The sequence below is a fragment of the Rhinatrema bivittatum genome, chromosome 6 (assembly GCF_901001135.1).
Source record: "Rhinatrema bivittatum chromosome 6, aRhiBiv1.1, whole genome shotgun sequence".
Taxonomy (NCBI): domain Eukaryota; kingdom Metazoa; phylum Chordata; class Amphibia; order Gymnophiona; family Rhinatrematidae; genus Rhinatrema; species Rhinatrema bivittatum.
In genome coordinates this window covers 256056680-256072277 of record NC_042620.1, presented here as the reverse complement: position 1 = coordinate 256072277, position 15598 = coordinate 256056680, and the positions used below count along the sequence as shown (strand labels likewise).

General features: G+C 42.8%; 1 protein-coding gene across 2 annotated transcripts in view; it reads right to left on the bottom strand.

Annotated features, from left to right (window-relative positions):
- Window positions 1-15598, bottom strand: part of KAT8 (lysine acetyltransferase 8) — a 91152-nt gene that overhangs the window by 66370 nt on the left and 9184 nt on the right. The window contains exon 1 of one of the 2 annotated variants that reach the window (XM_029606872.1): window positions 8406-8821. The exons of the other annotated variant lie outside the window; for it this stretch is intronic. Coding sequence (XP_029462732.1) covers window positions 8406-8514 — 109 coding nt within the window. The 5' untranslated portion in view covers window positions 8515-8821. Of the gene's footprint in view, window positions 1-8405; window positions 8822-15598 lie in introns of those variants that run through there. 2 annotated transcript variants of the gene reach the window in all.

Genomic DNA, 15598 nt, shown 5'->3' with positions numbered 1-15598 from the left:
CACTTCCATCTATACTGGTGTTGCCTACAGGCCTCAGACAGAAGAACTAGACAGAGATCTGGCTGAAGACATCCATAAGGTGGGAAGGAAGGGGGAAGTGTTGCTCGTTGGATATTTTAATCTGCCGATGTGGACTAGAGTATTCCTGCTGCACAATCTGTAAGTAGAGAGATTGTGAATGCCCTGCAAGGTTTTCTTCCTAAACAAACGGTGACGGAACCCATGAGGGAAAACGCAATACTGGACCTGGTGCTCATAAATGGAGATAGCATATCTATTGTCCAGGTAGGTGCCCACCGGATGCACCAGTGATCAGAGAGAATGGTTAGATATAGAAGGAGAGAAGTCACATGAAGATCCTGGATTTCAAAAATGCACACTATGTTAAAATGGGAAAATACATAATATAAGAATTGCTATTCTGAGTCAGACAGAGGGTCCCATCAAAGTCAATATCCTGTTTCCAACAGTGGCCAAACCACATAAATACCTAGCAAGATTCCAAACAGTAGATGGATCCCATGCTAATGCCCACAACAGTGGCTTTTCCCAAGTCTATCTGATTAACAGTTTATGGACTTCTCCTCCAAGAACTGGTGCAAACCTTTTTTAAACCCATCTATGCTAGCTGCCTCTACTACATCCTCCAGCAATAAATTCCAGCACTTAAATTACTTTTTCCATAGATATGAATTAGCTATGATCTATGGGTGATGTCATCAAGCGGTACCGAACAGGCTCCTTTCTAATAGAGCTTTGAGTTCTACTGAGCTTGTTGGAGTTCTCATGTGAGCATTGCCTCAGTGCCTCCTCAGTCTATATCATAGCTAACAGATGCATAGTCTGCTCTCCAGGGAGATGAGCAGGCAAGCTCATGACCAATTCAACCTGCCATCTACAGAAACCATCATATATAGTAAGTAAACTTGCCTTTTCCATCAATAAGCAGGATGACTTAGCCATGATCTGTGGGGAGTCCCAAGTTAAGGGTTGCGTTTAATTATTAGGCAACCCAGACCCCCCCCCCCTTTGAGGTAATACATCTTTCCTACAATACTGTTGGATGCTCTTAGCGTCTAGGCAGTAGTGAGATGTGAAAATATGTACTGAAGACCAAGACACAGCTTTGCAGATATCCTCCAGAGGAACTTATCAAAGGTGAGCAATGAAGAAGCTCAAAGCTGGTGTGCTTGGACAGGTTTTTCGAGATCTAGTCCTGCTGCTGCATAACTTCCATTATCCACTTAGACAATGTTATCTTCGCTACTGCCACTTCCATTCAATTAGAGTCATTGGATACAAAGAGCTGACACTCTTGAAAATGTGGTTGCACTTTTTGTCTGTAGTAAGCTAGTGCTCGTTTACAATCTACCATGTGAAGAGACGTTTTCCCTCTCATGAACATGCACAATGCATGACTGATGGAACAGCAAAACAACTTTTGGCAGGAACTTGGGATTGGTGTGAAGGACTACTTTATAATGGAAGAATTGAAGATAAGCAGAATAGTTTGAAATTCACCGATTCTCCATGCTGAAGGAATGGCTACCAAGAACAAAAAACTTTCCCGGGCAGGTAGTTCAGAGAAACTAAATCTAGGGGTTTGAATGCAGCCTTCATCAACTTTGTCAGGACTACATTAAGGGCCCAGGGGATTGCTGGTTTTTGAAGCGGCAGCTTAATTTTTAGCAGTCCTTTCATAAACCTTGAAACTAGTAGGTGGGTCAATACCAAAGTATTATCCACTGGATGGTATGCTGCTATTATGCTTAAATGAACTAGATCAGACAATGTGATGAGACCAGAAGTTGACAGGTGGTAAAGGTCAAAACACAGTTGTCTAGGGTCTAAAGCATTTTGGGAGCACTAATTGGAATAACGCTTCCATTTAAATGTGGTTTCAGCTTGTAAACAGCTTTTGAGCCAACAGGAGGACATTGCCACTTCTTTTGGAAGGGAGAGATCTGCAACTACTTTGCATTCAACATCCATGCTGTCAAATGGAGTGAAGCAAGGTTGGGATGAAGGAGTTGGCCATTGTCCTGTGTATGCAGAGATGGACTGGCTCCTAGAGGAACTGGGGGATGTGATAACAGTTGTACTTGATATGTGTACCAAAAAATTATCTTGGCCACAATGGAGTGATGAGGATCATCCGAGCCCAGTCTCAAATGAGTTTTTGTAGTAAACGGTAATGGTAGAAAAGCATATACAGTCTGCTGCCCAACCGAGCAGAAACACGTCTTGCTCAGTCTGTGAGGGACTTGGCAGGATAGAACAGAATTAATTGAGTCTGAGATTGGAAGAGCTCAATCTTCGGTTGATCCCCACAACCCGAAGAGTCTGTTCTGAAAGAACATTCATGTGGATGAACAACTCTGCTGAACCAATCTTCCACAGTGTTGGCCAAGTCTGGCAGGTAGATGGCTTGAAGAATCACTTGATTGCCTGCTGCCATATTTGAAGTATCTCCTGGCATAGAAGCCTGGAGTCCAAGCCACCCTGCTTGTTGATGTAGAAGATGGTGATTTGATTATTTGTATCAAGATGCATTTGCCTTTGAGTACATTAGTGAACATTGAGAGTTTATCTGATTGCTCTTAATTAAAAAAAACTGATCTGAAACCTCTGCTCCTGAGTTGACAAGGTGCCTTGAATCTGGTGAGACTGTGTGGGTACTCCAGCCCTTTGTCAAGGCATCTGTCACTAGAGTTATTTGATAAGGAGGTAGGAAAAAGGGGAGACAACTTCTGTTAACTCCAAATGTTTTAACCACCACCTTAGTTCCTCTCATTTCTGGAGCTACTGCTGCTCTAGAATGCAGTAGTTAAGTAACTAGTCCCACTGGGATTCTTGCCCCCACTGTAGACAACACATATATAATTGAATGAGGGGTATTACGTTAATAGCCTCTACCATATGTCCCAAACAAGAACTTGGCATGCTGTGGAGTTTAGTTTGGACAGCAAGTGCTGGACATGGTGTCAGAGGGCAAGTTTTCTGCCCTGAGAAGTGTCGATTTGCACTCTAATGAATTGAAGATTGTGGGCTGGGGTTTTGCAAAACTGATTAGAAAACCTAAATTCTGGAGAAGCTCAAATATTGTTTTGTAGGGAATGAAGGGCTTCCTTGTGCAAGTCTGCTGTTAGCCAGTAATCCAAATATGAAAAAAACTTGCATTCCCTGCTGATAAGAGGTGAGCAGCCACTACTGCAAGGCATTTTATGAAAACCCTGAGAGCAGCAGATAGACCTTAGTACCTTGTACTGGTAGTAAATATTGTCCACTTGAAAGCAAACTTAGTGCCAACAGGGATGGGAATACGAATCCTATAGATGCAGTGAACACAAACATCCATTCCCCCTGCTGAATGTAGAGCAGGATACTGCTGAGAGACTCAATTTTGAATTCCTCCTGATGAAGGTAATTGTTCAATAGCCAAAGATCCAAAATGAGTCTTAAGCCTCCTGACTTTTTTGGAATGAGAAAGTATCGAGAGTAGAAGCCCAGCGCTTGATCCCTGGGGGCGGGAGAACTCTCTCAATCACATATTGACAAAGAAAGAGCTATAGCCCTTCTTGTAGCTGGGTTAGTTATGAGGGATTGATTGCCTCTGAGCTGCAGTAAGACAGTGTTGGGGGCCGGGAGAAATTCAAACTGGGGCGGATTTTAAAAGGCGCGCGAATAGCCTACTTTTGTTTGCGCTCCAGGCGCAAACAAAAGTACGCTGGATTTTAGTAGATACGCGCGGAGCCGCGCGTATCTGCTAAAAACCTGGATCGGCGCGCGCAAGGCTATGGATTTTGTATAGCTGGCGTGCGCCGAGCCGCGCAGCCTACCCCCGTTCCCTCCAAGGCCGCTCCGAAATCGGAGCAGCCTCGGAGGGAACTTTCCTTTGCCCTCCCCTCACCTTCCCCTCCCTTCCCCTACCCAACCCACCCACCCGGCCCTGTCTAAAACCCCCCCTTACCTTTGTCGGGGGATTTACGCCTCCCAGAGGGAGGCGTAAATCCCCGCGCGCAAGCGGGCCTCCTGCGCGCCGGGCCGCGACCTGGGGGCAGGTACGGAGGGCGCAGCCACGCCCCCGGACCGCCCCGGGCCGTAGCCACGCCCCCGTAACCGCCCCCAAAACGCTGCCGACACGCCCCCGAAACGCCGCGACGACCGGGCCCGCCCCCGACACGCCCCCCTCGGAGAACCCCGGGACTTACGCGAGTCCCGGGGCTCTGCGCGCGCCGGGAGGCCTATGTAAAATAGGCTTCCCGGCGCGCAGGGCCCTGCTCGCGTAAATCCGCCCGGTTTTTGGGCGGATTTACGCGAGCAGGGCTCTGAAAATCCGCCCCACTATGAATAGGACCCACTGGTTCATGGTGATCTGCTTCCAGGCTTGGAATTGGCATTACTAAAAATTCTCAAGAGGCTTAGATTGTGTTTGTTGGGCAGTTTTAGTCTGACGCCATTGTCTTGGGTGATTGGAAGTTGGGATCTGTTAAGCAGGTTGTCTCAGAACTCGAAGGTAAGGTAGGCGGTAGTGTTGCATCAGCCGATAAGACCGTCAAGGATAGTATGGCCTCTCGCATGCATAATATAGATGTCTGTGCTGGGTCAGATGGCCCATTGTGTTGGAAAGACATGGGTAAGCATGATATTGAAGATTTTAATGTTTTTATATTGTTTTATTGTATTTTTTATTATTGTGAATTTGACTGTGTTGTGCACTGTTCTGGTCAGCTTTTTGCTGAGTCTACAGTATATAAAAGTTGGAAATAAATAAAATAAATTGACAGGACTGCTATGTTCTATCCGTTCATCTGTGACACTGTTTCGTGTAGCTTTTCTCCAAAGAGATCATCCAGACATGTACATCTTGCGAATAGAACTCGCTTGGAGCCATGCCATTCGCTAGGCCCCAATGGATGATGCTAATGCTCTGGCCAAAGTATCAAAGGATACATATACCACCCACAGAAGGTGACAACATATTTCTTCTAAGTCCACTAACAGCTTGATTCTGATTGTATAAATGGTTTGAGATCCTGTACGCAATTATGGCTGTACTGCACCATATAAAATTGATGATATGCAATTCGAGATGTGATCATGGTTCCCTGAAGTCTCTCTTACCAAAATAATCTATGGTCTTTTCCAAGAGGTGAATCTGAATGGAGCCTTGTCTTTTTAGCTTTCTTTAGAGGCAATTCCATGACAAACTGATGAGGTAATTGGATTATGCCATACATGGATGATTTCTGAATGCCCAACTTTAAATTCAGTTTTCATGCAGCCATGACTATCGTTTTTGGCATTTCTCCACATTTTCATCTGGCATGTGTCTAGGAGGGCATAGGTGGGAAGAGCCACCAGTTCAGAGGGGACATTCAGATCTAGATCTCTTTCTGTGTATGGATATTAAGGGACTTCCCCATCTTTTCTACAAATTTTGAATATGATAAATCTTCTGGAGGAGAAGTATGATCTGGTGGTAAAGGAGACAGGTCCAATGGAATCCCTGAACTACCTGGGGACTCCCAAAGAGATAGCACCGCAGATAAGGAAGGCAAGGGTGATTGTGGGAATTACGGTGATGACTGTGGATAAGATGGGAGGTGTGATGAAGCTGGACAGCTGATCCCTTACCACTGCGGGAGAACGAAGTCTGTGAAGAAACCGATTAGGCTGATAGTGGTCAAGCCTCTGAAACCACAACAGATGGAGAGTGTGGCAGTGAAGTTTTTGGGACAAAAGATGAAAATGGAGGAAGCATTGTATGCAGAGTTGAGGGCTCTGGTGAAAAAGTAGCAAAGGAGCTCTTAACTATGTCTGTGAGTTATTCTAAGGAAGAATGAATCCGCTGCACAGGTGACTGTGGTGCTATATCCTCCTCTGGTACCAATATGGGCTCCATATTGGTACCAGAAGCAGTCATACCTAACTTGCCTATCTCCATATCATCAAATATAGAAGACTCAGTATCTAAATGGAATTCAGCTATTACATCTACGTTAGATCTGATTGCTCCATATAAACAACACCAAATAAACAACAGGAAACAGAAACCCAATGCCCCCTGGTATTCAAAATCTTTACGTCAACTTAAAACACACCTCAGAAAGTTGGAACGAAAATGGCGACATATAAGAACAACCGAAGCAAAAAACGCATATCGATGTACCCTTCGGCACTATTACAAAGAAATAAATCAAGCCAAAAAACTCTATTATGGAAAGATAATCTCCAAAGCCAATGGAAATCCCAATACCTTATTTAATATAGTAAAAACATTAATCACTCCACATAACGAAAGCTTCGCAGATCATGATACAATATTTTGCAATAAAATCGCCAACCACTTTAAAACAAAAGTAACCAACATTTCCACAGAATTTTCACAACTACCCTACCCCACCTGTGTCAAGAAAGAACCTAATTGTCAATGGTCCGAATTTAGTCCGGTTTCAGACAACTCAATTCAAATTATAATCAGCAAACAAAAACACTCAAATTCACCTTACAACCCTTGTTCAGGAGTCTTCTTCAAAGCTATTGGTCATCATGCATACTCTTTTCTCAGTAGCCTAGTTAACCAATCATTAGAAACAGGACAATTTCCATCTAATCTGAAAAAAACATCCATTCTACCAATTCTAAAATCAAAAACAAAAGGTACAGCCGATCTCAATAACTACAGACCTATTGCCTCCCTCACATCATTAGCTAAACTAATAGAATCTGCAGTTTTACGTCAACTTTCTGACTTTCTATCCGAAAATAACATTCTCCACATTAACCAGCACGGCTTCAGAAAGGGACACTCTACAGAAACACTTCTCCTATCTACCTTTGACACATTATTCCAGGCATTTGATTCATATACAGATTACATTATAGTATTTTTAGATATCTCAGCAGCATTTGATACGGTCGATCACCAAATTCTCATCTCAGGCCTACAAGCAATAGGCATCACTGGAACAGTATTAAGTTGGTTTTCATCTTTTCTTACAGATCGTCCTCAACAAGTTAATATTAACCATCAATCCTCTACTCCCTACACAATTCCATCCGGCGTTCCCCAAGGATCTTCATTATCTCCCATACTATTCAATATATATCTTCTTCCGCTTTGTCATATCTTATCTTCACTCAACCTACAATTCAAAATTTATGCAGACGACATTCAATTTCTGGTCCCCTACAAAACTTCCTGGTCCGATACTCTATCTTTAGTTTCACTCTACCTTTCCACCATTAACTCTTGGCTATCTCATAATCGTTTAAAATTAAATCCATCAAAAACTGAATTAGTCCATTTAACATCCATTACAGATTCCTCTATAGGCCCACCATCTCATTTCACTTTCAATGGCTCAACCATCCCAATTAACTGCCATGCCATAAATCTAGGTGTAACCATAAATACAGACTTATCTATGAAACAACAAATCTCCTCCCTAACAAAGAAATCATTCTACAAATTACAGCTTCTGAAACGTCTTCGTCCTCTTCTTTTCTATCGTGATTTCAGGACTGTTCTACAATCTCTTATATTCTCTGGTCTAGACTATTGTAACGCTCTTTATCTAGGTCTATCTGATTCATCAATTCACCCGCTACAATTAGTTCAAAATAGTGCAGCTCGCTTATTATCCGGTACCTCCATTCGCAATCACATTACACCTATTTTACATTCCCTTCACTGGTTACCCATAAAATACAGGATAAAATACAAAGTAATCTCAATCATCCATAGTTTAATCTACAACTCTACATCCACTTGGCTTTGCACCTTACTCCGCATTTACAAACCCACCCGACACTTAAGATCACTTACTCAAAATCTCTTAGACATTCCATCACCACGACAGGCTAGATTAGATATCACCAGGAAAAGAGCTTTTTCAGTAGCAGGACCATCTCTCTGGAACTCCTTACCCAACCCACTCCGTTTAATATCAAATCCTCATCATTTCAAAAAGGCTTTAAAAACATTCTTTTTTCAACAAGCATTTAACACTCCCACTAAGCATCTCCCCGATCAAAAATGAAACTCCATCCCCTAAATTTCTCTCATCAGATACATATTACCTTAACGTCTCTCCTCTATCATCCCATCCGTGTTCTTTCTAGGACATTACAATTCGATAAGTTGCTACCCCCCCCCCCATCCCTTTTACCCTCCCTACTCTTTACCCATGGCATGTTACCATTATTATTTTGTTATTTAATAATTTGTTTTAGCTAACATTTATCTAGCTATTTAGTTAAATTTATGTATTTTAAGTTTATTTTAGTTATATTTTATTTTTACTTTATTTTAACATGTTGTAAACCGTTTTGATAAAATTTTATTTTAAAAAGCGGTATATAAATACTTTTAAATAAATAAATAAATAAATAAAACTCACCTGCCGGAAGTCCATTAATGGAATAACTGAACAAATCAGATCTGGTACCTAAAGTCTCAAACCTTGAGCAAGCACTTGTTAGACTGGTAGAGCTCTTGTAATAGGACATGGATATCTCAAGAGCATCTTGTGGATAAAAATGTGGATGAAAAAAGTGAAAGGAAAAGGCCACCCTCAATATGGAGAGGTTGTTCCATGGAAAATTCCAGCCTGCTCCTCGGTGGATAAGTAGCCTGAACTGGACTGACGGCTCACCGGTACGAGAACTATGTAGGGCTATAGGCAAATGTGTCTTCGATAATGGTGAGGTGTCGCCCCGTCCTGACAAACGCTTCGCAGAATGCGATGACAAGATTAAAGATGTGGTTCGGTAAGGAGCCAGCGTTTACAATGTTTGCACTATGATGTGCCATGCTTCGATTATTCTGACGTCTCGGGTGCTCTGATGTGCCGTACCTCAGATGTTCCAGCACGTTGTGCTTTAGGCACTTTGAGGCTCCATGCTTTGGGTCAACGCGCAATGCACCACTCACTCCAATGCATCATGCATTGTGGACTGCTTTGGCTGTTTTGAATGCAGAGGCTACATCTATGGGCATCTTTAAGGCCAATGCATCTCATGTTTTTTTTTTTGACACCGGGGGAATTTCTGCAGGCTGCTTCTATTTTTGTGTCGATGCAGGAAGTCTCTGGTGCATGTCAACTGAAAGGAGGAGTTTTGACGAAACCTTCACTCGCTCCATTTCCATGGGAAGCAGATAAGGCTGTGTTCTGAGGAAGAGATCAATAGTAACCACTTTAGACCCTATGCAGTTCTTCAATCCTGGCTGTCCTGGATCTTTTTGCCTGTGGGAATATTTTTCTACAGGTTGGGCAATTTGGCTGATCATGGTCTGGGCCCAGACAGTACTAACATTCTTCATGAATATCCATGACTGACAAACTGTCCACAGTCCCAAGTCTTAAGCCACTCACTGTGGTTGTCTTTTTTGAGAACATTCTAGAAGGATCTTCTGTGTACTTGCCTGAAGCTTTTTTCTTTCCTTCTTTAGATTTTTTTTTTTTTTGGGTAGCACTGAAAAGTGATGTTGTGTTGGCTGCTGAGGCAACAAATAAATCTAATTTGAATGAGGTGAAAAAAAAAAAATAGATGAGAAGACAGTAAGACTGTCTGTGTTACAGCTTGGACAAAAATATACTGAGAAAACACAGAGGCAAAGCCCATGATGGAACTGCTGTACATGCTAGTAGAGCTCTAAGCTCTACTAGCTTGGAGAGGTCTGTTCAGTATCACCACCCACAGATCATAGCTTAATAAACCTTCATATAAATGGAAAAAAATTCTGATTTGTTTTAAAATGTGCTACTTATTAACTTCATGGAGCGTCCCCTAGTTTTTGTATTTGAAAGAGTAAATCAAATTTCATTTACCTGTTCTATTCCACTCACGATTTTATAGGCCTCTTATCATATCCCAACCCCCATCCTCAGCCATCTCTTTTCTAAGCTAAACAGCCCTAACCTTTTTAGCCTTTCCTCATAGGGAGGTCATTCCAACCCCTTTATCATTTTGGTCGCCCTTCTCTGTACCTTTTCCAGTTGAGCTATATCCTTTTTGAGATGCAGTGACCAGAATTGCACATAATAATCTAGGCTCTCTTTCACTCACGAACCGGCATAAAAGGCAGCTGCAGGAGCCTCCTTCTCTAGTCCCCATGGCCCGAGAATGAAGAATCCCATCTGTTGCGGGGGCTAACTATGCTCTTTCTCCCATCGCTGACCTTTGGTTTTGCTTTATTTTGGTTCGGGCCCACACCTCTGCCACTACTTTATGCAACATGGTCTTTTCTTCCCATGCTCCCCATTATACATCACTTCCTGTATCAGGCTGTGCAGCGGGAAGAAAGAAAGGGCCATGCTGCTGCTGTTTACCAGTTTCCACCAACACTGCTGACGTTCCTGCCCGGAAGGAACAGCAGCAGTTTTAGTGGAAGAATAAGTGTGTCTCGCTGCGATGGAGAGAGAGGGATGCTCAAGCGGAGTACCGGGAAGTCGTGACACACCTGCCGGTGCTTGGCAACACATCAGTTGAGAATCACTGCTCTAGTATGCTGAAGAGAAGCTAGGAGACTAGATGAAAATGGATGAAGTGCAACAGTGGACCAAATTAAAAGGAGTTATAATAAAAGGCAACAAATCTTTATGTGAGAAAAGTAAATAAAAGAGGGAAAAGGATATAGATATGGTTTTCCAAAGAGGTAGCTGAAAAATATAAAGACAAAAAGATCAGTATTAAAAATTACAAAAGAACTCAGAAAGAGAAAAATAATAATGAATATCTGGTGAAGCTGAAAGACATGAGGAAAGAAATGAGGATGTGAAAGCTCGAGCGAAAGGATAGCCAAAGAGGTGACAAAACAATTTTCAGATATATCAGAGAAAGGAGGAAGGCCAGAGGTGGTAATGAAAAAGACTGAAAGGAGACAAGGATCACTATGTAGAAAGATGCAAAAAAAAAATATTATATACTTCAGTTTGATGTTTATTAAGGAAGACCCTGGTAGACTGTTGGTGGTAGACAAAAGTACATATGAGAATGGAGTAGATAACTCATTTACAGAAGAAAGTGTTTGGGTAGAATTAGCAAAACAAAGTAGACAAGGCCATGAGGTCTAATGAGATACACCAACAGGTTCACTGTCGTCACCCCTTATAGGCATTTTTGCTAACCTCAGCCAGTCAGTACTACTTACAATAAGCTAACTGTGAATAACTTCAATGTAAAAGAAAGTACATTAGCAATTCTCTTATTTTTTAAACCACCAGTGTACTTCCAGAAAGAAACAAGGGAGCAGGAAAAAAAGTTTTTTTTAAACACAAATGTGAAATCACTTACCTATATAGAAGCAATCACATTCCAGATTGCACCTGAAAAATTATGCAAGACTGGCAGAATAAGGAGGGTCCAGAATTGGTCTGACTAGATTCAAGGAAAGGAAATGGTCAGATAAGAATTAATTTCACTTGCCTCTTCATTCAGTCAGACCAGTCCAGACAATTGGGATGTATCCAAGCTACTCTTAAATAGGGCAGTATGCTGCCTAACCACCCCCAACACCCTGCAAGTGAAGGAAGCTTCCCCCCCCCCCGACACTGATTTCTAAGTGAACATGCTTAGCAAAGAAATGTCAGGAAGGACAAGCCACCGCTTACAAATCTCCAAAGGAGATACCATCCTAGGTCCTGCTTAAGAATTAACTTAAGCTTATGTGGAATCACTCTCCACTGTTTACGTAATGGATTATCAGAAACCACATAGGCAACTGTAATAACCTTTTAAATCAAACAGGCTACCATAGCTCTAGTTGCTGCATTACTGTTCCACACTCCACCAATAAAACCAAAAAACGATCGGAGCTCCAAAAGACATTAGTCACCTTGAAATATCTGAAAAGTATTCAAACGTAAACAAAATGAAAGGCCATAACCTCCTTTGGTAGAAAGGAAGCTGAATTTCAAGCATATCCTTCAAGGCCACTAAAGAGACTACCTTGCCAAAAGGACAAACCAAATAAACACACCAAAAAGGGACTTAACACTTCAGCAGAGGACTATGTTTAATATGTCTCAAAAAATGAGAGAACTGTATGACAAAACAAGGATCTACCAAACAAAATCTCTGTAGCAGAGAGAAAGAGCTGAAACTTACACGTTACAGAAATTAAGGGCCCTTGAAGGACTCTCGTATAAAAAGTTCACTGAATCAGAAGCAGGAGTATCTTGGGCCTGATCCACCAACCCTCAAAAATTCTCCAGATCCCCAACCTTTTTTATTTTTAAACCAAACGTGCCTTTACAAGGGCCAAACTGTAATATAATCCCGATCCAAATTTGCATCTACAAGCCAGACCCTACCAAAGCAACACCATGTGGGATGGAAGCTTCAGAATCTGATAAGCATTAGGGCCTTATGAGCAAGCACACAATATCTACTCACCAAGAATACCTTAGCCAAACAGACTAGAATTAACTGACTTGGCAGTCTCTCCCAAGAACTCTCATCACCACAGATTATGGAACAAACACATTCTACCGCATTCCTGAAGGCTGCCAGAAGGATCACCACTGGAATATACCACCTGGCCACAATTCAAATGAAATTCTTTGAGGTAGAGATCTTTTTCTTGGGTCGACTACACTATGACAAACCGCTGGAGCATGGCCCACACTGGCTACGTGCCACGCAGACAATCCTACAGATATATGTTTTTGCCAAAGCAAGAAGCACATTTAACTTCCACGACATCTAAAGTCATTGGATCCCTTCTCGTGGTTTATATACACCAAGTGTCTGCTGTGGTATTGTCAGACACTAACCTGACTACTGACCCAGCAGCTGAGGCACGAATTGCAGAATTGCTAATCAAATCACTCTGGCTTCCAATCGACTGACAGAGCATTTGACTCCTCAGAACTCCACTTGAGCCAATTGGTCCAAACAGAGCGCTCTCCAGCCTACTGAACTGGCAGTTGTCACCATTACCACCGAAGCTGGGATTGCTAGATGCACTCCCAGTTTGGAATTTCTGCATTTAATCACCATTGTAAACTCAACCTGACTGCCTCCAATACCAGAGGCCTTATGGAATAGTTCTGAGACTGAGGATTCCTTTCCGTTCTCCCCCAGATCTCTAGAATCCTTGTTCAAGGTACAAGGTCCAATGTTGCTGACATGGAACCTAGAAGTTGAAGCTAAACTGAACCAGTTTCTGAATCCTTTATTCTGTTAGTCATACACAGTCTAGTGCTGTATCAAACCTTACTCCCAGATAAACTAAAGTCTGGGACAGGTGCCACCTGTTTAAGAGAAACTGACTATGCCACCCAATTCCTGCAAGTGAACCACTTCCCATGTCTCTTGACATGACACTGCCAATATTCACTAGCCATCCATATAAGGAGAACCAACATCTCTTCCTAGCACGAAGCCACTACAATGACCACCTTGACTTCTGAAAGGATCCTTGAGGGCTGTTGCTAACTCAAAGGACAGGAATGAAATTAAAATGAGATCTTCATACAACTGATGAACAGAATCAGATTCAGAATGAATGATAGGATCTCTCCTTCCTGGGAACCATGACGTAAACAACACAAGGAAGGACGGAAGCACACCAACTAATCATATAACACAATCTAGGAGGAAAATATGACCAAGAAGAGGCAGTATGTCCTGGCCTTGTGTCAGGATGGGACATGTTTCCTCTTGACAACTGACAGCATCTTGTGAAAATTGCTTTAGCAATTTTTCCACGTTTAAAATAAAGCTTTCTGCTTTTGACATATTTCTGTGGACATCTGATGTTATTTGCTCATACCTTCCTCCTAGATTGGGAAGCACAAAGTAAAGACATATCAAAAACTAGATCCCACTGGTCCCTCGGGAACGATACTATCACCCTCGGGTCAAGGGTCCCTTTTACAGAGTTCGCTCTCTTGTGAAGGAAAAAGGGAAAGTCATCTGAGGCAGTCGAGTAAATTTTCCAAGACCCACTGATCTGGTGTAACTGGGACCTTTTCCTGATAGTTACGACATATGGCCACCTATCTCTGGAACCAAAGATAAGGTCCTTCAAATCCTCATCTGGTGATGCAGGAGGGGCCTGATCCTGAGGACCCCCATTTTACCTCCCTATCAGGTAAAGGTTCTGATCACTAACAAGTTGCATTTCTTCCCTGCCATCATTTCCTCAAGACTTTTGCCAAGCAAAGACCATCCCTTAAGGAGGGCAGTCAGAATAAATGTGATGGCCTCCCTGACCTGTCCTGAAGGAGACTTGCCAGACCAAGGGGAAGCCCCTTGGATTTCCCCTTTGCCATCTTTGAAGCTCCTCTCCGAACCAAAGCTGTCCCTTAAAGAAAAGCTCTTAACTCAGACTCGGTTATTGAAACAGCTAACCAATCATACACTAGGAACTATATCCCTGGCATGAAACATTACCAAGTCAATCCACCCTGAATACTGCTTCATACTCCAACTGAGTGAAATCATTCACTGGCCCTTCCCAGGCATGTTGCGTGAGACAAAAATTATATAGCTGCAGGCTGCAATCTGTAGCATGTGTCTCTTCCCTGAGAAAGTAAGGCATAGCTCAGCTAGTGCGTTACCTCCCTGAAAGGAAATTCATGAGTCACCCACTTCAGACCAATCAGATCCTGACAATCATGCAAAGAGGCAATGATTTTACACATTTTATATTACTGACCATAATTCTTTCCTGTGGATGGCAATACTATCATCCCCTTCCAGAGTAATGTCTTCTCCACTCCTGAAATTCCACTGAAGCCAGGGAATCTCTTGAACCAGAGAACTTTCCTCCTTTTTTTTTTTTTTTGAATCCCCGAGAGATTTAAAAAAAAAAAAAAAAAGTGATTTGCCTGGGTACTGGCACGGGGCTTGACCACTGGGGACTTGTGAAACCACCAGAAGGCTTTGCCGTAGCTGGGAGCACTGAACATGTCTTCAGTCAGAACCCTGCAGTTTGTGCCTTGTGAAGCCACTGGAAGGCTCCAGAGAGCTGGAAGTGCTGAAGATGCCCCAAGGATAAAACCTCATGGTTCAAGTCCTTTTGGAAAGGGCACAGAAAGACTTTCCTGAGGACACCCTTGGACAGAATCCTGCCCTACAGAAATAAATCTTTCTGGCCCACAGAAGCATAGCCATTAAGGCTGGAGAACATTCTCGCTCTAAATAAATCTGCCAACATTTAAAATTCAGACCAAAAAACAGAGAACTCGGGGCGGGGGGGGGGGGGTGCAGGGTGAAAGAGGCATCTTCAGGATGCAGGAGGAGAAACAACCAAATAAAATGTGACGTACTCCCATCTGATCGTATCCTGCAGTGGCAAAGAAAGGGAGGCCTTAACTCTTCTCCAGACTCTCGCAGCAGCAACATGGCTGCTGTTTCCACGACTGAAAAATGGGAACCAGCCAAAGAAGAAAACAGCCTGCAGACACAGAGGTGCGACCGCGCCCACAACCTCCTCATGAGAGCTTGTGCAACTCTGCTAAACTGTCCCCAGGGATTTGCTGCAAAGGTGGTAAAGGCAAATCCTCCTACCACTTGCAGCTTTTTGGTTTTTTCCAAGACTCCAAAGAGGACTCCAACTGATCCTGGCCTGTGGGGCTGAGAG